We start from the raw sequence: 27,005 nt of genomic DNA, 5'->3' as shown, positions 1-27,005 counted from the left end.
AATTTTATTAATCACATTTTTAAGTTCAGATATTCATATTTTTCCGTGTTATGTCCAAATCATCATGTGCTGCAGGGAACGAAAGCATTTTAAATGTGGGAATTTCAACTTCTACAGCATATAAATGAGTGATCATATGAGGCAATAATTAACAGGGACAGAATGTATAATTATTAAAAAAGTAAAATAAAAAGAAATCAATGTTTACTATATGTTAGTCCTTAAAACTAATTGTTAATAAAACAAATTACCTGATTGTATAATATAAAAATTCATATAACATTTTTGAATATGATTTGAATGTATGCCATTCATCAAATTCAGGCTTGTGCGCCCTTTTTAAGTGCTGGGTGACCTCCTGTATGAAGTAGATAGTACCAAAGGCATATTGATCCATTGTCACACACTGTTAATTGATTTCCTGAGTGATGAGCCCTCTGACACAATTAATTAACGGGCATCTCACAGGAAGCCAATGAATCATATTCAAGTATCTGATCCGATATAAATATGTGAGACACTGCATACAGTAACTATTTTTTCATTCATGAGGTCATTGCTTTGATGGTGCACCAGTGCTGAGTCTCTGCTAATCTGCTGTTAAGTTGTTAAAAGAAGAGCCTGCTGTGTTTGGCGTGAACAGCAGCAGAATGAGTTCCTGTTTCCGCAGTGAAGAGATGTGTCTGGTGCAGTTATTCTTCCAAACGGAGTCAGCGCACGACTGCATCAATGAGCTTGGACATCTGGGACTTGTGCAATTTAAAGATGTGAGTAGGCCTGTTGTCCAGAAGTCACGATAATGATTAAACCTTTATTATTATTGTTATTATCGCCTTCATCGTCATCATGGCCATTGTTGTTGTCTATTGTACAACTACGTGATCCTTTTTTGTTTAGATATGACCTGCATACAGTAGGAGCAACAAATGCATCCACTGTATATGATCCATACATACTTGCTAATATGAACATTTTGGTCAAAAGTTTGAAATTTTTTATTTGTAATTTGATTTTTATTTGTTAATTTCATTGCACTTCATGTTTTATTTAAATTATAACGATTTGTTATATTTTATACTCAAAGTTAAAATGGTCACATATCCTATAATGCAATACTATGACAATATGCTCGTTTATTCATGTAAATATGGTGATAAATGTAATTATGGTAATTATGGTAGCTGTCACTCGTAAGTGAAATTCCAAAATTTGTTTCCACAGTTATTTATTACTACTATATACTTTTTTCTTTTTTTTTGGGGGGGGGGGTCACATTTGTTGTAATCATGTTGCATCATGGTGCCCACCAGAAATAGTCGACACACCATCAAAAGAATTTCTCTGTGGTATCACTTTAGTGTTATGATACCTTTACAGAATACAAAATGCAAATCTGTACTCTCTCTGGCAAAGAAAACAACTATTAATGTCCATTTATATTCAGCCTAAAAATACTGTAATATGCTGTTATGAGATGGATTATTTTTTCTTTTTTGCAGTTAAATCCTGGTAAAACCTCTTATCAGAGACGATTTGTAAATGAAGTAAAAAAATGTGAAGATATGGAAAGAATAATCAGTGAGTACTTTTTTTTTGCATAGAATTTCCATGCATCCATCCATCCATCCATCTTCTAAATGCTTATTCCGGTGAGAGTCACAGATGTAGCACATGAGTATGCGTTAAATACCTAGTTTTGTCGCTTTCAATGGAGATCATTCATAAGATCACTGGACAATGTGTATTTCTACAATCGTTTTTTTTTATTTTTAATTCATTCTTTCTGGGCAAGATCCCTAACATAGTAGTATAATGTGTTGCTATGCATTTTCCAGTTAATCAGCCTCTAAGACCAAGCCACCACCAAGAAACAATAATGCCGATTCTGTGTATCTTAATGAACTACAGTCACAACATTACACAAAAATCCGCTGGTGCAATTGTTGAACTTGGGAGTAATTGTGTGTACTGCTGTAAGCTAGAAGAAGATCAAAAGTCACGGAAGCTCATGGAATCAAACAGCTGAAGGCATTTTGTCTTTTATCTGCAGTGGTAGCATTTGTGGCTCTGAAATGATTGGTTGTTTCCCGGCATTTTCTCTCAGAAGCTGTAAAGCACAAAGAACGAGCTGATCAGGCTTTACTCTAATGCCCTCTTTTTGACGCTGATTTCTCTGGGACCGTTAAGAGGACAGATTACACTCTCACACTGCGCTGTTTGGCTATAATGATGCGCATTAGGAGCTGATTGGAGAATGCTCTTGTCTCATTCCTCCACATTTGAGGTATCGAGTCCTGTCTTTCCGGAGTCTCCTCGTGACCCTTTGGTTTTCTCCTTTGGTTTCCTTCAGTCTAGAAACATGCAGTTTGGCTAAGCAGTGTCTCCACATTGCCCATAATATACATGTATGACCTTGAGGGACTGGCATCAAGTCAATTGTGTAACCCCTGCCCATGCTGCCCATGATAGTCTATAGCCCCCCCCCCCCAGCACCACCACCTATCCCAGTCCAAGTGAAATTGTTGTAAGATGGATATATTTCTCCAAGTTACTGTTTGACTATTCTTTTTAGAGTATTCTTGAACATCAATCAAACCTCTCCATGAGTTCTCTACCGCGTTACCGTACAGCTATCACTTTGTATTAATTCACCAAATTAAGGAACCGTTTAATGGGGACAGGGTCATTTGGTTGTCTTTAAAATTATGATATTTTTAAATAAATTTTTTATTTATTGTTTTTTTTTTTTAATTTGCATAGGGTTTCTAAGAAAGGAAATGAAAAAGACCAACATTTTTGTTGCTGAAGCATTGCAGAGTGACAGAGTTCCTGGCCCAAGGGATATAGTAGAGCTGGAGGTAAGAGTTCTGACTTAAAGGTTTGATTGCCGTAGATGGCGCGCCAACTCTGTCCTACTTCCACGATGATTCGCATACGCTCTCAAACTTCCCACTAATGAAGAACAGCTCTGTCCAAGGTGTCTCTCCAATTGCCCTGCTGCATCCCAGGTAATTGAGTGTAGCTAATCTGCTGCCACTGTAACGCAGTCAAATCACGAGAGATGTATCCATTTAGGTGGAAGCGTGCAATGCAGGCTGAAATGTGGAAAGGATTTTCTATAATGGGACTGCAAATGTGAGGCAGATGGACTCATTTAAGTGGAATCACACTATCCAGGATGAAATGTGGGCAGGCTTTCCTGGAAGACGACCTATACCAAATTCATGGTTGGCATTTGATGGGAGATCTGAGGGTTTCTATATTCTCCCAAGTTACGCCAAAGCAGGATGTCAAAAATCAAGTTACACACATTTCCAAACAACAGCCCTTGAAGCATGAGAATCTTTCGTCATGCTAATATTTGTAGAATAAGGAACACAGTAAATCAATTCATTCATCAATTCAAGATATATTTGTATTTCTGCATTTTTACAAAACAATCCATAATGTTATCTCATTCGCTAATGAAGAAGCTGTGTTTGGATTTAATTTTTAACTAATGTATTCGAGGTTTGTTATTGGAGTACTTCAGAATAAGGACTTCATCTTAGAATAGGAATTGTGCTTAAAGTGTCTTCCAGAATGTGGATAATGTACATCTTGCATTATGAAGCCATCATATTAATCATGGGGTATCTGGTGAGACTCTTCCCCCTTGGTTATGATTTTAAAATGAGCCCTTTCTCTGGTCTATCTCTCTGCGGAGGGACATCAATACAGTGAACATCAATCCACTCTGACATCCTGCTCTTAACTTGCTGTTGCTCATTTCAAATGAGATATTCTCATAAGTAAATACACATTTTAGAAGAAAAATATCAAAATATCAATATAAACTACAATATACAAGATATTAAGTTACAAGGATGATGTCTAAAATGGGCCTGATATATTTATCCTAGTTACTAAAACACTTCTCTAAGGCCATTTCTACCTGCTTGAGAACCCCATTCTCTGTATTCCAACGATCCATCTCCGATCTTGCTTGCTCTTTGTAATGCATTCAGGGTCATTACGGGGCTATGAACACAGTAAGCGATTAGATGAGGGACAGTTGGGGTCCTTCCAGATCCCCAATAGAGTGACATTGCGCAGGTTACACATGATCAGAATCAGGATTATTGGCCAAGTTTGTTGACACACACAGGAGATTGTCAGTGATGATCATTCTTACAGTATCTACCATACGTACACAGTTAAGACAAGACAAGAGTCACATACAGTTTGATATATACAATATGTATGTGTGAATGATAATGTATAAAAATGCAGAAGTGCATGTCACTGCATAGAATGTTGTAGTAGAAACAGTATACAAAGGACAAAAAGTGCAATATGTAAAAAAGATATAATAAATACAGTAAGTTATTGACGTAGTGATGGCAGAAGGCAGTTACTGTACACTGAATCTGAGGCGTAACAGGGGGAATGTGGGGGTTACAGTGGGGGTTGCAGATCTTTTGGTGCACAGTGATCTGCAGAGTCTGTCGGAAGGGGACATTCAGAGAGGTTGTGACCCATTAGTGTGGAGTCTGTGGTGATTTTCTCTGCTTGCTTCCTAACTCAGGATGGGTACGGCTCCTGGAGGGTGAAGGGCAGGTGATCCGTTCCAACGATCCGTTCCGCAGACATGACTATTTGTTGTAGCCTGTGCTTGTCATTTTTTGTGCTTGACTTGAACCAGACTATGATGGGCAAACTGAGGACAGATTCTGTGATTGTTCAGTTCATCCATCAGTCTGATTTAATCCCGAATTAAACCTTCCTATGGCCTCACTATTTACATAAAAGTTGTCTTCAAAATAATGCTGATTCTGTATATATATTTTTTTTGATGTAGACAATTTTTACTAAGCTAGAAAAGGAGCTAAAAGAGATCAATTCAAACCATGAGGTTCTCCGAAACAACGTCATGGACCTCATGGAAATGAACTATCTCCTGCACATGACTGAGGAATTCTTTGATGAGGTAAACCAGTCGATTAGCAATCATTTTCAACAGCTTGAATGTTTTGCAGTACTGCAGTGAGAATTTACCCCATATTCCATCTATTTGAAATACGGTTATCTAATTAGGCACAGTGGGGTCTCAGGCCACTAGTGAAAAATTTTCACTGCATTCTTTTATAATTAAATATGAATTACTATTCTAATTAAATGTGAAATTGTTCATTACAAATTATATCATCAGCCTAACAATTTGATTAGTTGAATAATATATTAGAATATATTAGTTGAATAGTAGAATAGAATTTCTTACTATTTGATATGCTCCCTTTTGCTTAAATGACAGAGTGTCATCGAGCTGTACAAAACCTGATGATCCATGTGACCCCCGCATGATTTGAGACTGTTACAAAGAGAATCTTGTGTTGTTACCGAATGTTTGACTTTCTCGGTCTTCAATTTCATTACATTTTACGGCCCAAAGTCTCAAACTTGGTCTCATCAGTAAATTGGACTTTTTTCCGATGATTCATGGTGAAATGCTGGAATGGCTTAGCCCATGCCAAAACTTTGATTATTTCCAGGATTAAATGAAAGAAATCCCAGTTTTTCAATCAAGGCATCAGGCAAGTGATATTTTAGGGGAAATGCCAGTGAACTGTAGGGCAGCATTTTGCAGGCACATGAAATGCACGCACACATGAAATGCATTCACACCAGTGCATGCACACATTGATGTGCATACATTCAGAAACACGGTCACACATTAAACACAAGAAGTTCTGTTTTGATGGAAGATATGTAGTGATTATCCCTGAGATCCATTCTGAGTGTAGCCATCCATCCATTTTCCAAACCATTTTCCAAACCGCTTATCCTACTGGGTCGCAGGGGGTCCGGAGCCTATCCCGGATGCAATGGGCACTAGGCAGGGAACACCCAGATGTGTGAGGCAACAGTGCTAACCATTACACCACCATGCCGCCCCCCCCCCATTTTCAGTGTATAGATTGTTAATGTTCAAGTGCCTCAATTAGGGACAACATTTCAGTGTTAGGTAGTTGCATTACAAGAAAGGATCTTCCAAATGATGCCCTAGTGTTGGGCGGTATACCGCTTCATACCGAAAACAGTTTTTTATTATTGTTATGATATGATTTTTTCTTATATTGCAATACCGGTTTAAATAGCCTAAACAACGTTTGCAAAGTGGCGCAGCTGGACACTGTTTAAGGGGGGACCTTTTATCTGCTGCACCGCTAAAAATGTACCGCAAAAGATTAGAAATGGAAGATATAGCTGACGCTGGAGTTGAAAATTATGAGAAACTGGGGTTGTGAAAAATCAATCTATGATCTCGCAAGATGAACAGAAATTTTCGCCTGGATTGTGTCATTCCCTACTTCCTCACTCCCCGCTGTACTTCAGGCTCAGTCCCGGCTCTCCTGTTCTGACCTCCCATTGGAGGACTCCATAACTACCTACCCCAGGGTGACCAGCCGCTGTACCAGAAGCTGCAGTACCAGCGGTCCCCTGAACCTTAGGTAAATAATGCACCTCTCGCCATTTGGCCAATAATGTGGTCTTCACAGCTCACAAAGTCTTCCAGAGTTCTTCTTCACATGTTTGATTACGGTACAATGCCCGTGCCATTATTGAAATTCCAAAATGTAGACGTATTAGACAGATATGGTGGCTGCTGGAAATCATAAAGACAGCTGAACTATAACACTCACTTTATCTGGGGTGTCATGTTCCCTAATTACCATATACTGCATCCTCCGTCAAACTGGTTTTATGCTTACCGCCAGTCCACCCTTTATGTGATATGGGTGGCTGCCTTGGGCGCCATCTTCTAACAGGGTACCAGCTTAGTGAGCCATCCTATCCTTGTCTCAGACAGGGGGCTGGCCTTAGGCAGCAGGCAGGGATTGGCTGCTGCTGTTCATACCACTCGAAGCTCCAAAAGAGAGTTTGGACCAAATTCAGTGCAAAAATTAACAGAAAGACTAACCGTCAGTAATTTATTTGCCCAGTGGTGTCTTTTAAAGCACATCTTTAGTATAAAAGCTCCCACGTATGTTGGTTGTGTCTAACTATATGCCGAGGAAAGATTTCATTGTGTTATATCAGTCTCTATCTTTCCTTTCTATCTATCTAATCTTTCCTTTTAATTTCCCTGCGAGGTTTGTGGCTGGAGTCATCAGGCAGGAGCGCATTCCTGCCTTTGAGAAGGTCTTGTGGCGGGTGTTTCATGGGAATTTTGTCCTGCGACATGCTGAGATCCAGCCCCCTGGAGAATCCCCCATGATAGTAAGAAGGATTTAATTGCTGTGTTTGGCACGGCTTTGATGTTTTAGAGCTCGTAATACTGCGGCTTTATTAAGGAGAAATCCTTTTTTCCTTTTTTTTTTTGTTTTGTTTTGGTGTTTCCTATTAAATTTAAAGGTCATAGTCGTTTGGATTTTTTGATGATAAACAGTCCCAAAACACATTACTTCCGACCACCACATTTGTTACAGTAATTGTCCTTTAGCGGTTTGTAATACAGAAACCAATTCAAAAAATGTTTTCTAAGTGTTATGTATTAATACTCATGTCGCTGATCAGGCAGCTGATGCAAATTTCGCACTTGTACTTTTACAACCTGGCTACGTTCCAGATCACTAACAATGAAATCTGGGAAGAGGGATTCAATCCCACAACTTTACTAGAGCCTTAAGCATACATCCATCTATCCATCCATTTTCTGCCGTTTATCTGGGGTTGGGTCACGGGGGCAGCAGTCTAAGCAGGGATGCCCAGACCTCACTCTCACCAGCCACCTACTCCAGCTCCACTTGTAGGATACCAAGGCATTCCCAGGCCAGCCATAAGATATGTCTCCAGCATGTCCTGGACCTGCCCCGTGGGCTACTCCCTGTTGGACATGCTCGAAAGCACCTTCCCAGGGAGCCATCCAGGAGGCATCCTAGATAGATGCCCAAACCACATCAACTGGTCCCTTTTGATGTGGAGGAGTAGTGGCTCTACTTTGAGCACCTCCTGAATGTCTGAGTTCCTCACCCTATTTCTAAGGCTGAGCCGAGACTCATTATCATAGGTTAGGGTATGAACATATATTGACCAGTAAATTGCACCAATCTGTCTGTCAACAAGACCCTGAGATACTTACAGTAAACTCCTCCGCTTGAGGCAGCAAATCCACCCTTATCTGATCAAGAACTATGGCCTCAACCTGCATCTGCAAAAAGCAAAGATGTGATCCTGAAGCCCCCAATCCGGATCCCCTCCACCCCTTGGCTACACCTAGAAATTATGTCTATAAACAGAGTTGGCAGTGAAGGGCAGCCCTGGCACAGTCCAGCATCTGCTGGGAACGAGTCTGACTTACCCCCGGTAGGTGTTTCACTACTTCAGTCTGGCTCTGTGGGCTAAGCCTGTGTGCCTGTGATCAGAAGGTCGCTGGTTCAAACCCAGCCTTAGCACGTCTGTGGCTCCTTGAGCAAGACCCTTAACCTCCCAGGGCGCCGCTACAGGTGGCCGACCTTCGCGGACAGCTTACTCTACAAAAAAAAGAGCAAGATGAGGGAGGCGTGAAGATGATTTCCTCACAGGGATCAACAAAGTATCGATTAATATTATTCAAACTCTACTAGGAAGGCATATCAGTGGGATATAGGAGATACTCAAAATATTCCTCCCACCAACTGGCTGTATCCCCAGTGAGGTTAACAGCTATCCATCCCTGCTGTAAAGAGCATTGGTTTACCACTGGTGCCCACCACTGGGTCTGGGGACTGCAACTGCAATAGGCATCAACAACCTTACTGCCACCTCAGCAATGGAGGCCTGGAAAATGGTCCCTAACCAGGCTTAGCAATATTCTGAATATCTCAGTAACCTCAGCCCCACTGATGGGCGAGGCGTCCCATTCGAGTTCCTCCAAAGAAGGTGTACCAGTGGGATCCATGAGGTCCACAAAGCACTCTTCCCACCATTCCTGTTATAAACAGTGTGACAGTCCATGGATTCAGAAAATTTGTCCCACACCTGAGTTTTTACTTCTGCAACTGTCAAAGCTGCACCCCGCTTGGCCTGCCTCTACTTGTCCGCAGCTTCTGGAAACCTTACAAGCTAACCAAGCTCAGAAGGCTGCCTTCTTCAGTCTGAAGAACTTTTGCCACCGGGTTTGGGGGTTGCCACTGCAGCGTGCCCTGACAATCTTTTGGCCGCAACTCTGCACAGCTACCTCAGCAATGGATGCCAAAACGCTGTCTATTCATGCTCAGTGTCTCCAGCCTCCCGTGGAATGGAAGAGAAGTTTTGTTGGAGGTGTGAACTGAAAATCCTTCAGACAGGGGCCTCTGCCGAATACCCCCTGCATACCCTGTCTACCAGGTCTGTCTGACATTTTCCCCCACCATCTGATCTGACTCATCACTAGAGGGTGACCAGTTGGCAGCTCAGCTCCTCATTTTACCCAAGTGTCCAAGTCTTATGGTCGCAGATCTGATGATACAACTACACAACTGCTCGCCCAGCTTGGGTGTGCTAAACACCCTTATGCTTGATCATGGTGTTTGTTAAGGACAAGCTTTAGTTAGCACAGAAATACAATAACAGAGCGTCACAGAGATTGGGCAGACCATTCCTTCCAATCACAGCCTTCCAGGTTTCACTGTCGTTACCCAAGTGAGAGTTCAGATCCCCCAGGAGAACTATGGAGTCCCCAACAGGGACACCTTCTAACACCCCTCCATGGTCTCTAAGAAAGGTTGAATACTCTCAATTGATAGAGTCCATAGAGTCAGAGCCTGTCCCCAAACTCGAAGTTTAGAGGCAACGCTGGTATACAAGCACCTAATTGGGGAGATATGAGTGAAATTCCACTTGTGAGACATCTCTTACACTTCAGGGGCAACTCCAGAGTGGATGGAGTCCTGCCACTCTACAGGAGATTTGTTCCATAGCCTGTGTGTTAAGGTGAGCCTAAGCATTCCCTCAAGCTCCTTTCCCAGCACAGAGGTGACCTTAGCCGGGTAATCAGTCTGCCAAGGCCTCTGTCTCCACGATGCACCAAACCTTTACAGTGTGGCTCCTCCTATAGGTGGTGGACCCTCAAAATAACAGACTTACAGCACCAGGATGGGACTCCAGTATCCCCAGTTTCCCCATCCCAGGAGATGTTTCTGGTTTTTGTTCTTAATAAGGGTTCTTTCCATTCTACTTAGATATGTTTCAATAATCTTTTGTTCATTTGAGCTCTCAGAAAAAGCATTTAACTGAAATTATGTCTGTGAAGAATAGAGCAGTTAGTAAAACTCAAGGTCAGTTATGTGAAACAAAATTTAAAAAAAGGAATAACGGGAGCATATATTTAATACACCACTTTTCTTAACGAAGTTGAATAAAGGAGTAACTACCAAATGGACAGAACTTCAATCTAAACTTAAATAGAAATTAATTTTTAAGTCACAGGGATCCAAAAAGCAGGATTTAAACAATACAGATTTTGGTTTAACTGTGCCCTCAGTCTCAAAGGCATCACCTAGAACATGAAAATAAATTAATCACTTAAAAAAAAAAATTCTGGTACCTGATTATTGCCTGAAATTGTATTTTATTCAAGTTACTATATCTATGTTTTTATTTTTCTTTCCATTTCAAGGAGGATTTGGTCAAGAAAGACGTCTTTATCGTGTTTGTGCAGGGAGACCAGGCTAAAGGAAAAATAAAAAAGATATGTGATGGGTAAGTAACAAGAAAACCGAGAAAAACTCGCCAGATGTGCTTTGATCTTCCAGACGTAGCTAAATCATCAGGAAGCAACGGCGATGAGGGGTCAGATATGCTTAAATTGTCATCTGTCGTTGTCCTTAAATAATGTGGATAATCCAAACTGGTTAGTGATGGGGAGTTGAACAGTAGGGGTGATGTGGAAGTCAAGAGTAACACTTCAGTAACATGATGTATTTTCTGCCTTCTGAACCTTCATTTTTGAGCAGGTTTCATGCCAGTATGTATCCATGTCCAAACACGGCAAATGCTCGAAAGGACATGAGGAACAATGTCAACACACGCATAGAAGATCTTCAAATGGCAAGTTTCCATAGTGCTAAATGCTAACTCAAGGTGCTCACAGAGCCACTCTTTTGTTTTGTTTCCATAGCATTCTTGGTCAAGAATATATAAGAATGGTCAATGTAACAAGGTATCAAGTTTCAGCAGTTTCATTAGACTACTTCTACTTAAACAAATCAATGTTTGACTGCAAGTGAATATTAAGTATTACTGGTGTCTCCCATTTCATGTTTCCATAATCTCACCTTTCATGTGAAGGTATTGCTTAGAAATGGAAATGCTTCCTTCGTTACCCTTTTGAAAAGTTCTAGGACTGATGATATACAGTACAGTACATACTTTTAATCATCCATAGCTAGGTAATCCCAGAATACACTTGATAAACTAAATGCTACCAGCAGAAAATGCTTTTATTTTTATGAATTTCTGTGTATTCAATGACTAAATAGCATCATTGTGTTGTTTGTGTGTTTGTATCTCCTTTATTGCTAAAGGTCTTAAAGAGGACAGAAGAGTACAAGGAGAGTCTCCTTACTGCAGTGGCAGCACATCTAGAGGAATGGAGGACTAAGGTCAAGAAGATGAAGGCCATTTATTACACGCTGAACCTCTGCAACACAGATATCACTCAGAGGTTAATTGTGGCTGAGATCTGGTGTGCAGTGTCAGACCTCAACAAAGTACAGGCTGCATTAATCGAAGCATCGGTAAGTTATGCTGTATTGAGCACATAATTATGTCTGTAGCCTTATATACTAGGTAATATATTCCCTTGTCCGTCATTGATGTCAGTCAGTGTCTGATGTTTCCTGATCCCCGGTTTCCTGAATAAACCCCGTGTTTGCCCTGATTACGGCTTGTCTGCCCGTTCCTGCCTGCTTGCCCGCACGATCGCCGCTCGCTGCCATACCGATCGTGACAGTGGGATTGTGCAAAAAAATGTACTTGTAGGTCAGTGAGCATACTGTTATGCAGAAACTGTGATTTTGTGCTCATCTTGGTCACATAAAAATACAAAACAGAATGTAAAGTAAATCTAAATTCTGTTTATATTGCTTTTATGGCACATTTTTAATAGACTACAAAAATGAAACAAATTATTATTTTATTATTTTCAACAAAGAACTGATTAAAATATGAATCCATATTAATAGCTTCCTTGTACTACTATGAAATTGTCAGTTCCAGTCTTGTGCATCCCCCTATTGTACCGTTTTGAGTGTGTCTGTATTCATGTTCATATTTTCTGCTCACACAGAAGCAGAGTGGATCCAGTTTGCATCCAGTCTTGAACAGAATACACACCCAGCAAACCCCACCTACATTTAACAGGGTGAACACTTTCACTGCAGGCTTTCAGAGCATCATCAATGCCTATGGCGTGGGAGATTACCAAGAGATCAACCCAGGTGACCATTCTTCATGCTTTAAATACAGATCATTAATGTATTTACTGTGAGATTATTGTTTTTGGGTTGTACTGAGTTTTGTATCTGTATTCATTTCTAAATATTAAACATAATGAATTTTAAAGAATTTCTAAAATTGTGTTAAAATTTATAAAACAGCTATCAGCTTCAGTAATTTGTCATTGATTTGTCTGTTGCAATAGCCTTTGATTTCTTTTGAATTGGTTACTGTGGGGGTCTGTTAATGACTCCCTCGCTCTCTTATGAAGCTCCGTACACCATAGTGACGTTCCCCTTCCTGTTCGCTGTCATGTTTGGGGACTGTGGTCATGGCCTCCTCATGGCTGTATTGGCCATGTGGATAATCTTCCAAGAGGAGAAGTTTAAAGAACTGAACAATGAGGTAGTGTATCAAAAGCTGTGCGTTCCCTCTGTGCTCTGTGGGTTTCCTAAGTCCAGCAAGACGGTTTTTTATGAATGGGGTAAGGTAGCTGATTATCACCTGAGGCCCCCCCCCTTTTATTTAAGTAAGAAAAAAAAACAACAACAAACTGATCATACAGTATACTGGACTAAGGAATGAAAACATTGAACATAGGGGGACTGGGAGAAAAAATGTCAATGGACAGAGGTCGGTAGTTCTGGTCCAAAGAGTACAAATCCAGACCATGATTTTCTTTCAACCCACCAGTTGAATACCCTGTGAATTTGACTCTTTACAGTCAACTGGCTGGTTGAAACAAACCTGAATTACCTGCCTCTGCTGATGGAAGGACTAGCTTGCAGTGCAAATGACACCATTGCGCCATGTGCCAAACTTGCAGGCTGGTGGTGGTAGTTTGATGTTATGGGAGTTATTTTGGTTGAAAAGGAATGTTAGCACTGTTGCCTCACACCTCTGGAACCTGGGTTTGAGTCTCCACCAGGGTTCCATGCGTGCGGAGTTTACATGTTCTCCCCGTGTCATCATGGGGTTCCCGCTGGATGCTCCGGTTTTCCTACACAGTCTAAAAACATGCTAAAGTGAATTGGAGGTAGCACATTGTGAATGGCGGGTGAGCGTGCCCAATGGTGGGTTGGCACCATATCCTGGGTTGTTACCTGGCTTGTGCCCTTATGCTTCAGAACACACGTGACCCAGCTACATTGTGTCTTTCCTGGATACAGGAGCACAGAACTACCTCAAAGGTGCTTTTAGATGCATGTTAATATCATAAAATCTTACTAACTGTAAATATAACTTTTGTTAATGCTAATTTCAGCACTTAGGTTGACACAGCAAGCGACCCTGAATAGGATAAGCGGTTACAGAAAATAGATGGATGGATGAGATCTATGGATGTTGGCTTGGGTACACCACAAATCTTTGTTTTGGCTAACCAGCCTCACTAACATGTTAGATGTCTTTATGACTGTGGAATCTATCATTTATAAGAATCTTTTCAGTGCTGTTAATTAGTGCATTTTTAATGAGATCCAAGCATTATTCACATATTTTCACATTCATAGGGATTCTCCGTTGCCTAACCCTTGCAAATGTGACTGTACAATCTTCCTTTGGATACTTTGTCTAACTTATTCATTCATTTTTCAAAGAAAGCACATATGAACATTTCTGTTTTCTTTGTGCAAAAATATATATTAGGGCGAACTCATTACCTCACAAACTTCTTGTGTTACCTTAATTATTCACTGGGGAGGAGGGGCAAAACTCAAACACTGTTAATTGACCAAATGACCATCATTGTAACACGTGAATATGTATAATGCTTTTTTTATACCTCATCTTCCTTTCAGCTAATCAGTGTCCTTGTCAATGGGCGGTACATTGTTTTGCTCATGGGAATCTTCTCGATCTACACTGGTCTCATCTATAATGACTGCTTTTCAAAGTCCTTGAACATCTTCGGCTCAGCCTGGAGGGTCAATGCTATGTTTGAACCCTCTGGACCATGGACGTGAGTTGCGTGCTATTTATGATCATACGTCCATTGGAGTAACCTGGCCTATATATGTACACTATATGGCCAAATGTATGTGGACACCAGCTTATCCAACACCTCATTCTGAATCCAAGGGTATTAGTATGAAGTTGGTCAGCCCTTTGTTGGTATAATAGCCTTTACTCTTCTGGGAAGACATTGCATTAGATGCTGGAACATCACTGGTGTGATTTGCTGCCATTCAGGTTGGCTGTTGATATTGCCTGCCTGTGAGCTTGTGGCTGGCCACGTTGTATCTGAACTCGCTCCCATACATTTTGACATTCACAGTCACTTCTCTTGCAGCTAACCAGGGCAGCTCTACCAGGCAGAAATGCGGCAAACTGACTTGTTGGAAAGATGGTGTCCTATGATGGTGCCAAGTGGGAAGTCACTAAGCTCTTCTGTACAGCCACCCACTCTGCTGCTATTCTTTGTTGCGGGAGATTGTGATACTGTGTGCACATTTGTGTTAGCAATGGGTGTGGCTTAATTATGCAGTTATTTTGTATTAATTTGGGTGGATACAATCTTTTGGCCACATAGTGTATATCCAAAGACATAGTGCTGCGGTACTTACTAGTTTTGTTAATTAACTGAATATTGAACTGTAATCTTATCCTGACCTAGTATGGATTACTTTAAGAGCTATTAAGCTAATAAAGCATTTAAATATAAGTTTTATACATGGGGAAAAGTACGCACTAGGAAAGTATCTAGAGACTAAATGTGTTTAGCCAATTATTTAAATTTAGAGAAGCTTGCTTCTGTAGGCTGCCCTAATGAAATTTTAGCCTTGCAAATAAGGATGAATAAATTGGGATGTCATGTCATTCATTAGACTGCAGCAACACACACTTGCATTTTTTGTCATTGATTACTTAGGAACGAGACGCTGCTTCACTGTGAACATCTCCAGCTGGACCCTCAGGTGCCTGGGGTTTACTCCGGGACCCCCTACCCCTTTGGCATAGACCCGGTTTGTGGGAGGAGTCTCCTTTTCTTTACCCCTCGTCCTTCCTTAGATATGAAAAATAAGGGTTTTTGTTTCCTTTTCTAAGTTATCATTGCTTTGGATTTACCTGGAAGCTGGGTCTGCACACCAGAAAGAAGTTAATTTGCTTGCATTTTTAGCCAGTACTGGAAAAGCACATTTATTGTAATACCAAAAATACAAGGCTGTTTTGCCCAAACGTTACAGCAATATATAATAATTATGATCATTTAAGCAGCAACTGAAAGAGCATGATAGCAGAGAGAGACGAAAGTGTGGAACTGTCTACTTAAAAAAATCACTATATAGATATGTGTATATATCTATGCATGTGTGTGTGTGTGTGCATGTGTGTGTGCGCGTGTGTGTACACATAGCTGTGCGATAAATTAAGAGACCACCATTTTTAATCAAATCTGCATTTTTAAATCCTGGTTTAATTGTGGTTTTGCTGGCGGAAGGGTACACTGAGCAGGTCACTTCCAAGTGCAGAAATGAAAAACAATTTCTAGGACAGCAGTACACAAGACAAAGGTGAAGCAGGAGACACTGGGAACGACCAGAAACCAGCCAGGTAAAGGGCAGAAGCGACTGTCTAATGCCAGAGGTGACCGTCAACTTATCCGACAGCTTCTCATGAATCGTAGGATGACATTAAGTGACCTTCAAAAGGAATGGGAAACATTAAGTGTGTGAAGTGCACGGCTAGGACAGGATCGTATCAGGCTCCTATGGTAGAAGCAGGGCTGAAGTCCCATAAAGCAGGGAAGAAGCCCTTCATTAATGAGAAACAGAAGAACCAAAATAAATATATATATATATATATATATATATATATATATATATATATATATATATATATATACAGACACACACAATTATTACTATTATTATTATTATTATTATTATTATTATTCACAGACACATGACCATAAATTGAGAAATGAGTGAAACAAAAATTTTTGCTGTGGTCTAAATTTTTTCCACGGCTGTGTGTATGTATGTATGTACTGTATGAATGTATGTATGTATGTAACTGGCTATTTGTGAGCTAAAAGGCAAATATGTAAATAAATAAATAGAAAGTTCACCATATATTTTTTTTTATCAAATTGACCCAGCAAGTGTTTTTTCATCATTTTATTACGCTAGGCTGCCCTCCATAACCAGATCTGTCATATGTTCCCTGCTGTGTTACACTAGCTATGAGTCAATTGCCTATTAATAAACACGAATATAGAAGCATTGCCTTAGTCCCGAGACAGCGGAGAGATTAGCAGTCTGAGGCAACTGTGCTGAGAAGGATGCAATCAAAAAATAAATTGAATTGAAAAGGTTGGTTAGAAGAAAGCCTTCTCTTGGAGGCAGGCATTCTAAGAAATCATTTGATTCCTTTGAGCTGTAGGTAACACATTGACTTCTCAGTCTACAGATGCTAATTAGATTTCTGCAATTCTAACTGTGATGAGAACTGCTCACTGAACAATTTCAGTTGGTCTGGACAATTATTTTTTTTAGTAAAACTACATATATTAAGCACAGTGCCAATACAGGCCTTTCTACGACTGGATACCTGCTGTCGTACTTGTTCAAGAAGAGCCTTAGAGGGGCATGTTTCTCATTATGCTCGTCACAACTGCAGTTATGCATAAATACTGTATAAATTAAATAATAATGCAGAAGCAAAGTACACAAGCAAAGATTTGTCTAGTGAGATACCCTGAAATGAAAATCCATTTGAGATCGCAGCCTGCAGCTATTAATGTTCTCTGTCTTTTCAGTTTTGTAGTCGGTGAAATAATATTCCAGTGAATGATAAAGTGGACAAAATTTTCGTTTAAGGGATGGCTGTAGATCTACATGTTGCTTCTGTGTTGTCTTCTATTGAGATATAAGTTCATTAGTGGTTGAATCAACTGTAGCTTCAAGTTCAGGTTTGTTCATGTTTGTCCCTAACACTAACACTCTTAATTTTTATGACAAAGTATATATTTTTTATCTTTGACATGAATTAATGTTGTTCTAGATTTGGAGTATAGCAACAAACAAGCTATCATTTCTGAATTCTTACAAGATGAAGATGTCGGTCATACTAGGTGTGGTTCATATGCTCTTTGGGGTCACACTCAGTCTTCTAAATTACATGTAAGTATACCTGTTACGGAGCAGAATGCCGTTGTCACACTTTACGTTCATGGAGCCTCACATTATTTCTCCCCTCTTTGTGTGTGGAGTTTGTGTGCTCGCTCTGCATTGTGAGTTTCCTCCAGTTTCCTCCTCTAGACCAAGGATAAGCAGCTAGGCTAGTTGTCATCTGTAAATTTTCTGTAGTGTGGGAGGATGTGTCTGTATGCTCCAGATTGTACCCCAGCCCTGTGTGAACTAGGATAGGCTCCAGACTCCTGATAAAGGGGTTGAGTAGATGGATGGATGAATGGATGGATGGATGGAATAATATGAATAGGAAAAAAACTCCTGACAGCTTTTGTAAAGTTTGATAAGACTTTAATGTTCTATGCCATCATCAACACCGCCTTTCTGTGGGCGGTGTGTGGCCCAGTGGGGTAAGCCTGTGTTCTTGCAATCAGAAGGTCACTGGTCCAAACCCAGCCTCAGCGTGGCTGCACCTTCTTAAGCAAAGCCCTCAACCCCCTTCACAGACTGCTTACTCCATGAACAGCAAGCCCTGTAGAGGGAGGCATAAAGACAATTTCCTCACGTGGATCAATAAAGCGTCTGTTGTTATTATTAACTAAGTCAATATTTGTTGTTTTTTTTATCTTTCATTTCTAATATATTATTATTTCATGATATTATAACATTTATTATGATGCTGTATTATCAAATATATAGACATTTTCAACTGAGTTCATGAATAAGTAAAGGGCTTGATAATGACCTGTGGAGTGATCGTACTTGGGCAGCATGGCGGCTCAGTGAGTGTCACTACAACCTGACATCTTCAGGTAAAACCAGTATCTCTGATTTGCGCTTAGAGCATCATTGTGCACGTCCCTCCCCTGTTATGGAGCGGCATCCCGCACAGGGTGTCCACTGCCTCATAGCTTATGCTTCTTTGGTTACGATTCAGCTTCACGATGACCTTGTACTGGACAAATGCTCATGAAATATGCATGTATAGTGTATACGGTGGGGGTTAGGGTTGTGGTCGTGCCCTTCTATGGTTCTTTACTGCGTTTACATGATTTCCCATGTCCTGTGTGGGTAAAGTATGTATGTGACCCATTGCCACAAAATGAGTCTTAAGTCGCACTGGTAGAACTGCACCCATAAGACTCATTTCGTGGTGATGGGTCACATATGTCTATGGACACACCCTTATACACCATTGAAAACAGGCAGATAAAGTACCAAGCATTCATGCAGGACTGCACTGCCACTGACACCAAATCACCTTTATCATCAGTGTGGAAATGGATCAGTTTATCTCCAGCTAGCACACGGAGGTGTATTTGCATTGATAGCTGGACTGTTTAATATTATATGATACCGCTAATGTTATTGCAAACAGCATCAATCTAGCTTATTAACTGATAAATGAAGGGCCGCACAGCCTGTTTACTATTTGCAACCTCTACCTGTGGTTTCTTTGGGATGGTTTGCGATCCTTGTAAAATATAGTCTGATGTCCATTGCGCGTGCACGCTGTAAGAGCTGGGGTTGATTTGCTTGCTCATACGCACTGGCTGTGCTGTTGAGGAGTGAAATGGGAAAGGGGGACGTGCAGGGGGAGAGCAGGAGGTCGGGAGAGGGTGGAGGCATGTGTCAGTGTGCTGTGCTGTTATAGGATAAAGCAGTAAATGGCACACTATGTTATTGACTCACATGGGGGAGTTCACTTGTGTTTATCCTCCATAACCCTGTGTGCTGATATGTCTTCAAGTTTCCTCCCACAGACCATAGATGTGCAGTTTGGAAGGATTGGTCGCTCTAAATTTTCCGTAGAGTGCGATTCTGTGTCGTGGGATGGGCTAGTATGCAATCTCCGGTCTATAGACCATGGGTTGGAAATCCCTAATCCCAATGAAGGGTTAATGAAGGGTTTTTTTCAGCGAGAAACATGTTATATTAGTAGGTAGCTATAATTCTTAAAATTGCAAACATTGAGATGATTATGTTAATTGTATTAGTAACATAGTAGCTGACACCTGTGCCATTTAAAATTTCCAAATGATTGACCATTAACTTTAACGGTCTTCAATAAATCCAAATAACTTGCCACCCCAGTGGCCTTGGCATTTAGCTCAGGGTATTTTCCCTGTTTGTTTTCCATACTGGCAGGTAAGCTTTATGTGTCCCATGTCTTGTCTATGAATGGATACTGCATGTCGGCAGCACTGTCATTTGAGAGCAATCAATTCAAGCTGTGCCCTTTTAAATATCCATTTTGGCATATCTTCCTCCACCTTGTGTGCTGAATTTATCCTTGACAGTCTTTGTTCCTTTATCCCATGCTATTTGATCATAAAAGCATATTCATAATCATTGCATGATGAACTTTGACATGAATTAATGTTGTTCCAGATTTGGAGTAAAGCAAAAGACAATATATATATATATATATATATATATATATATATATATATATATATATATATATATATATTAGTATTATTTCTCATTTAACCATTCAGTATTTGATATGAAGGTTCTTAATTGCAGACATTTCAGGAATGCTAAGAGCATCCTCCTGCAGTTCGTTCCCGAGCTGGTCTTCCTGCTCTCTCTCTTTGGCTATCTGGTGGTGCTCATCTTCTTTAAGTGGTGCGTGGTGTTCCAGCCAGACACGGCACCCAGCATCCTGATCCTCTTCATCAACATGATGCTCTTTGCCTACGACGGACCGGGCAGCCCCATGCTTTTCCATTGTCAGGTACGTTGTGCATGAGAACCTTTTTGTTTCTCCTTAACACTTTATCCCAGCATAAGCAGAACAAATTAGTCTTGTCGTCTGCCCTCTGTGTTGTGCAGCTGACATACAGTACTGATCTAACGGCAGTGATGATATTTAAGGGAACAAGTTCAGGCAAATAAAACTACTTACCTGAATTATTTAATTTGTTATCGTGTATGTTACCCTACATTACCTCACCAGGGTAGTGATACCAGAATAGTATAGTACTGACCTAATGGCTGTGAAGATATATTCAGGAATAAGTTGACTTCTGGCAAATAAATAACTTACTTTGAATTATTTTATTCATTTAAATCTGAGAGATTGTATATTTTGCATTCAGATCTGAGGGATTGACGTAACTGATACAATATGACTCATTCACCGTATAAAGTGATATGCATGCAGTTTCTTGTACCAGCTCAAATACGCGTTTATGTACATTTTAGCTGTTATGACAAAAAAATTGCCACATGAGTTGCTTTGTATCACAAACGCATACTTGTCTACCAGTCATATCAATCCTTAATTATATATTACACTTTTAGATTCTCTATATTAAAACACCTACGAGTTTGTAGTGGGCTAAGTGAACATCATTATGTCAGCATATGGAGAGCTTATAGGCTTATCCCCGGGGAGAGTATGTATATTATTCAGATTGCACTCCTATATTGGAAGTTGCTCCCTGATTCTTCACTTCAAGACTTTTATCCTACAGAAAGCTGTTCAGATCTTTCTGGTGGTCTTGGCTTTTCTCATGGTGCCCTGGCTCCTGCTGGTGAAGCCCCTCGTCATCTACAGAGAGCAGAAGACTGCAAAACAACAGGTCAACATTGCCTCTAGTCCAGAGTTGCGATAGAAGCATCAATCAACCAATCAGTGAAATAGTCATGCGACAAATATATTAAACGAATCAAAAATATACCTGAATGTTTATAGATAATAGTTAACCAGGCCAGCTTATTCAATTATAGACAAAATGAAAATAAAAATGTACAGTTTATTGGGTAACATTATGCAGATATGTTATGAGATACTTTATATTTGTAAATTGTTCCCTGATTAGGCAAATCTTGTACCACTGTATTCTAATCTTCAAAATGCAAATGCTACTGGTTTTTCAGCTAAAGGTTTTAACAAACAAGGTCCCTCTGGAGGTGTTCCGGAATTCTGGATATTCCGGTTCCCAGAATGACCAATGTGCTGCCGAAGCGAATACCTTCACATCCAATAATAACCACCTGGAGGAGGTAGGATATTTTCTCCAGTCCTAATTTTAGCTTCAAATCATCACACTAGCTTATTATATCCGTTCCTAGTCATTGTACAGAATAAACTTGTCCATTAGGCTTATAGGTTCAGAGACATAAAAGCTCTTTCTGTCTTGTACGCACGCCTGTCAGTCATTCCCGTTACAAGTCCTGTGGATCAACCAGTGTTCTCTCCCCTTTTCATCCCTTTCTGCTACATTAAATAAAAAAATAATATAAATAGAATTTGCTAATAAAGACCAGACCATTTTTAATGGGATGATACAATAATATGGTACATATGTATAGTATATATTATAGATAGGGGTCCTCAGTTGTTTTTTTGTTTTTTTTTTTGGGGGGGGGGGGGGGTGGTCAATTTGTCTGACCATAGGGGGTCTCCCTTGGTATAATTTAATAGACCTGGTATGCAAGACAGGGTGAGTGTGAGGTCTGGATTGCATTATGTTTTGGCCCGGAATCTGCCATTTAATACCCCAGGTAGGAAACACATCATTACAGTACATGTATTATTTGTATTGTGTATAGCAGGGCTCCCTCACTTCGTCAGCTTGTGAGCTACTTATAAATCACCAAGTCAAAATGATCTACCTACTATAAAAATGCAAAACATATATTTATGTATAAAAATATTGAGTATTCTTTATAATTATTATTCATAAAAATAATAATTATAATAATAATTATTACTATTCTTCTTATTAATTTCCCTTTGGGAAAATTAAAGTATTTTTAGGATTTTAGTTCCTTCACCTTTCTCTTTCTCAGCTCGGTTTTCGGAGGGAAGTTAATGTAGTTTTTATGAACAGTCCGAAAACGCCGCTCCACATTTCCCGTCTTCGGAACAGCAACGGTAGACTGACAGATGAGGGAAATGCACTTCGAATATGACATTGAAAAAACTCCTCCTTCCATTCCGTATGGAGATGGCAGGTTTTTGGCTTCTTACTTGGTCCAGCTCCCCCATTCATTTTTATACCCTTTCTTAAGTTTAGTAGAACTAAATTGGAGGCTAATTGGAGGCGACTCGGCCGCTTGCTGGGGTTTCGCAGCAGCTGGCGCGGTTGATCGCGTCGTCCATCCTCTTTTTTTATGCCATGCGATCTACCCAGACTACCTTTGCGATCGACCAGCAGATCGCGTTCGACGTTTTGGGCACCCCTGGTATATAGTATGTAGTCTTATTAAGAATACCAAAAAGATTCATGTATGTATATTTCTTTATGGACTTACAAAGTATAGCTGATAGTAATGCGGAATAGACACATACTTATTCAAAACAACCACACGTGGCCCAGAGCTGTGTACTGTAAGTGGTTGGAAAATAGAGGGGCAGTTACATGCCAGTGTAAATGAGGGCTGTTTAACTACGCATGGTTTCCTGGAAAGGACTTTGTCCCCCTGCTCTTTTAACAAGTGCTGTGGAATATTTAGTAACTGCACTGAGCCACACGTCATTGATCTGATTTTCAGTTCTGAATGTTCTGCACTTCTTTTATGTTAACTACTGTTGAGACATTCCCTCAGAGGCATCAGCCGACTATTGAAATGCTCTTTAAATTTTGGATTTGACTTAAACACAAATTTAACTTTTGTGTTTTGTGACAGGGGGTGGCATGGTGGTGCAGTGGTTAGCACTATTGCCTCACACCTCTGGGACCCGTGTTCAAGTCTCCGCTTGGGTTACATGTGTGTGGAGTTTGCATGTTCTCCCCATGTCGTCGTGGGGTTTCCTCCGGGTACTCCGGTTTCCCCCTACAATCCAAAAACATGCTGAGGCTAATTGGAGTTCCTAAATTGCCCGTAGGTGTGTGTGTGAGAGTGAATGGTGTGTAAGTGTGCCCTGCGATGGGCTGGCCCCCCATCCTGGGTTGTTCCCTGCCTCCTGTCCTTTGCTTCTGGGATAGGCTCCAGACCCCCCATGACCCAATAGGATAAGCGGTTTGGAAAATGGATGGATGGATGGATGTTTTTGCCTACAAATTGTAAACAAATTTTGTAGCAAAAAGGTAAAAGCTTCCATAATTTTTCTTACAATGAAAGAAACAGTGAGTCTATATTCCATCCATATGAGATGGTTAAACATATTTTTTTATGTCACACCAACACAATAATCAGAACAGACCTTCATGTGAGACTATTACAATTAAAACAAACCTTAACTGTAATCATTAACATGATCTTTTAGCTAAAACATAAAGTCTAGTTACCCTGGTCATGATGTGCCGTCATGGATAGGTGTGCTAGGGTTGCAGCTTTGGTGACTTCAGAAAATGTTTGTCCTTTGTCTCCTGTGGGTGAAGATATCTATTAAAATTGACACAAAGTGGAGTGGCTGGAAGCAGAAATGTCCTTGGATAACCATTTGGAGAAAAAGAGCATGTATGCATATTCATATGTATATGGTGTTAATGCATATAATATAGACCCTTGAGAATGCTGTTCTGTGCAGTGAAGGCATTGGCTGCAGAAGCCTGAGCAGTGTGGTTCTGCAGGTCAGCATGGGGGACGTCCTCGTGTACCAGGCCATCCACACCATTGAGTTCTGCCTGGGCTGTATCTCCAACACTGCATCCTACTTGCGTCTGTGGGCTCTCAGTCTGGCTCATGCTGGTAAGCCTAACCCTACTGTGTAGCTTCTAACAACCCATTTAAAGAAGATTAGGTAATTCACTCTTTATATGCCTTTTTAAATTGCAAATTCAATATAAAGCAATTTAAAATATTTACTTAATGAAGCTGACCCTGCTCTCTCGGTCGTATGTTGATTTGGATAAATGTCTCTGCTTAATAAGTAATTGTAAATATAATTCTATGAAGTATTGTTTTTTTAAGCGCTATATGAATTTGAGATTTATTCTTTCTTCATGTACTGGTCGTAAGTAAAAGCTTAGTAGTCACATTCATTATTCAAGCAAACATGTAAGAAGAGAATCTGATCATTAATCAAGAGTTTAAATTTAACTTACAATTAACTTTCGGTTTAATTCGGTCTCTAATAAGAAGAAGCATGAGGCACATTCGTCCGAGCTGTCAATGTCATCCTGACCTTGGAGACAGCGAGTGATTATCGTGGACTCCATCGAGGCTGCCAGCCACCTTCTCCCCCAGGAGGGCTTTTAATAAACGCAGTATTAACATTTCTGACTGAGTCATAGTTCATATACTAGTTCCTTGTTTTATTATCCCTCTAACCTCATCAGATATATATATATATATATATATATATATATATATATATATATATATATATATATATAAAATATGATGTAGTTCTGCAGTAGTGGGTAGCTCTAAATGGTCCCTAAAAGTATCTTCGTCAAATAAGGACACTGTAATGACCCACCTGTCCTTCAGAAAAATGACCAAACAAAGAAGATAGAGGATAGCTATCAGCTGAAGATACCACCAAATGATACCACCAAATGAGAACAAAAGAATGACCCCAATACACGGATCGGGCCTGGAGCACCTGATGTATTTCCGCTAGTTAGAGTCTTAGCGCTTTGACAGAAGTTCCTTGCAATCACAGGGCTTCCATACTGCTGCTCTGGATACATGTCATATATTATCTGTGTAATAAGGTCTTGAAATTTCCACCAAGACCCTGATTTGCACTTAGGCCCATATTAAACCTAAGGGCTTTTTAATGAATTCATGGTCATCTTTTGGAATAGTATAGTTATGTACTAAAAGTAAGATTATGAAATCTTTGTTAATAAATTTAGACCCATACATGTACATGTGCTTACATAACCAGAACTTGTAATTTCAATGTTCTCGCATGGTTCTACACACAGAGCTCTCAGAGGTGCTGTGGAACATGGTTCTACGTTCGGCTTTAACCATCACCTCTGAACTAGGCCCAGTCCTGGTGGTAGTCCTCTTTGCTGGGTTTTCCATCCTCACTGTCGTCATCCTACTGATCATGGAAGGTCTCTCAGCTTTCCTCCACGCCCTTCGCTTGCACTGGTATGCACCTGCATCCATTCAATGCTGGGGGGGTGTGGCATACGTGATCACATGTGGAGCCAGGGATTTATTTAAACAACCCATTATAAAAAAATAATGCATGCTTTCTGTGGAGTATACTGTGTACGTTTGGTAATTAATAGATTAAATTTTCCTGGTTCAGATGAGGTTAATGCAATGCAAAGCACTGTGATAAATAGCTACAAAGATTGCTGAGTATAGCTAATGCTTTGAAGGTAACGAAAATAGCATTTAGCTAGCAGGAAAAAGTCAGAATAAGTATACAGACATTAAATGCTCCTACAGTCCTACACAGTGATTCAGCCTTATTCTAATTTAATTAGGTATATTATTTACATGAATAATATTAATTATTCATATTAGTTTAATTAATAATAAAAAAAATTGCAATGAACTTAAATAGCTTATTTACTGAAGTTCTGGTGATGTAAAAAAAGCTATATTTAATACGTTTTATTTTATTTATTTTTGAGTTGAATAGTCTTGCCCTTAATATTGTTTATACAGAATTCCGGTGAATGGCATTCCAAATATTCCTTTCTTTTAATGAATAAGTTGATCATTTTTATTATACTGGGTAGTCAGAAGTTTGTTTTGGGTTTGCAGTGACTTGCAGTTAAGGTCTACTCTGTAATGTGCTGTGATTCCAGCTTGGTGGGTCAGCACGGTGACCTCACACCTCCGGGGCGGCCCGTCTGAATCTGGGCCGAGCTCACTGAGGCCACTTTGCTCATGTTGTACTCTAATTTCCTGCTACATGCAGATCAAGTGAATGGGTGACTGCAGATTGCCCTTTGGAAGTTTGCCTGAAATGGATTTTTCTGTAAAGCAGTGCCTAAAGGAACAGGCTCTGGAACACCACAGACAGATATAACCGTATTAAAACTGAGCAATGGACCAACAGATGTACTGACTATGGAAAAATACTTTATTTTTGTCTTAAGGAGGATTTTGGCTATTTGAAATGATCTTATCCATCAGTATATTCAGATTTTGTTTCTGAAACAAAAGTGTCATGAATAAAGTTAAAAAGAAGATAAACGTAAACATACCTTTAAAGTGCTCCTTTAGTAGCTATTGAATGAAAAACAGCACCATTTCCTATAAAATAGCCTGATCGTCTTAAATAAATGTTTCTTACATATAGAGGGTACATTCAGGCAGACTTAACCATTAATCCAGTTTTATCTGATGTTTTCCCACATTTCTTCTCTTTGTTTTTCCAGGGTTGAGTTTCAGAACAAATTCTACAAAGGATCAGGATATGAATTCTCACCCCTTTCCTTCACCAATCTGCGTAGTGAAGACTGACCCGGTCATCGTATGTGAACCATAGGTGTATTTGAACAGGATACTCTATTCTACTGTGATTTTTTTTTCTCATGTCCATATTTTACCATTTTTAAT

General features: G+C 40.0%; 1 protein-coding gene across 1 annotated transcript; it reads left to right on the top strand.

Moving 5' to 3' along the window:
• Positions 1-650: 650 nt before the first annotated feature.
• si:ch73-173p19.2 (V-type proton ATPase 116 kDa subunit a 1) lies at positions 651-27,005 on the top strand. Its single transcript, XM_049027419.1, has 19 exons — positions 651-767; positions 1,500-1,578; positions 2,761-2,858; positions 4,841-4,969; positions 6,376-6,491; positions 7,134-7,260; positions 10,619-10,701; positions 10,956-11,049; positions 11,526-11,738; positions 12,290-12,440; positions 12,710-12,843; positions 14,238-14,398; positions 15,308-15,401; positions 17,443-17,561; positions 20,100-20,310; positions 21,053-21,160; positions 24,101-24,218; positions 25,406-25,577; positions 26,825-27,005. The coding sequence occupies exons 1-19, from the start codon at positions 651-653 to the stop codon at positions 26,907-26,909; spliced, it is 2,409 nt and encodes an 802-aa protein (XP_048883376.1). The 3' UTR covers positions 26,910-27,005.

Source organism: Brienomyrus brachyistius, chromosome 1 (genome assembly GCF_023856365.1).
Source record: "Brienomyrus brachyistius isolate T26 chromosome 1, BBRACH_0.4, whole genome shotgun sequence".
Lineage (NCBI taxonomy): Eukaryota > Metazoa > Chordata > Actinopteri > Osteoglossiformes > Mormyridae > Brienomyrus > Brienomyrus brachyistius.
Note: the sequence above shows the minus strand (reverse complement) of the source record. Positions and strands in the feature narration are given on the sequence as shown.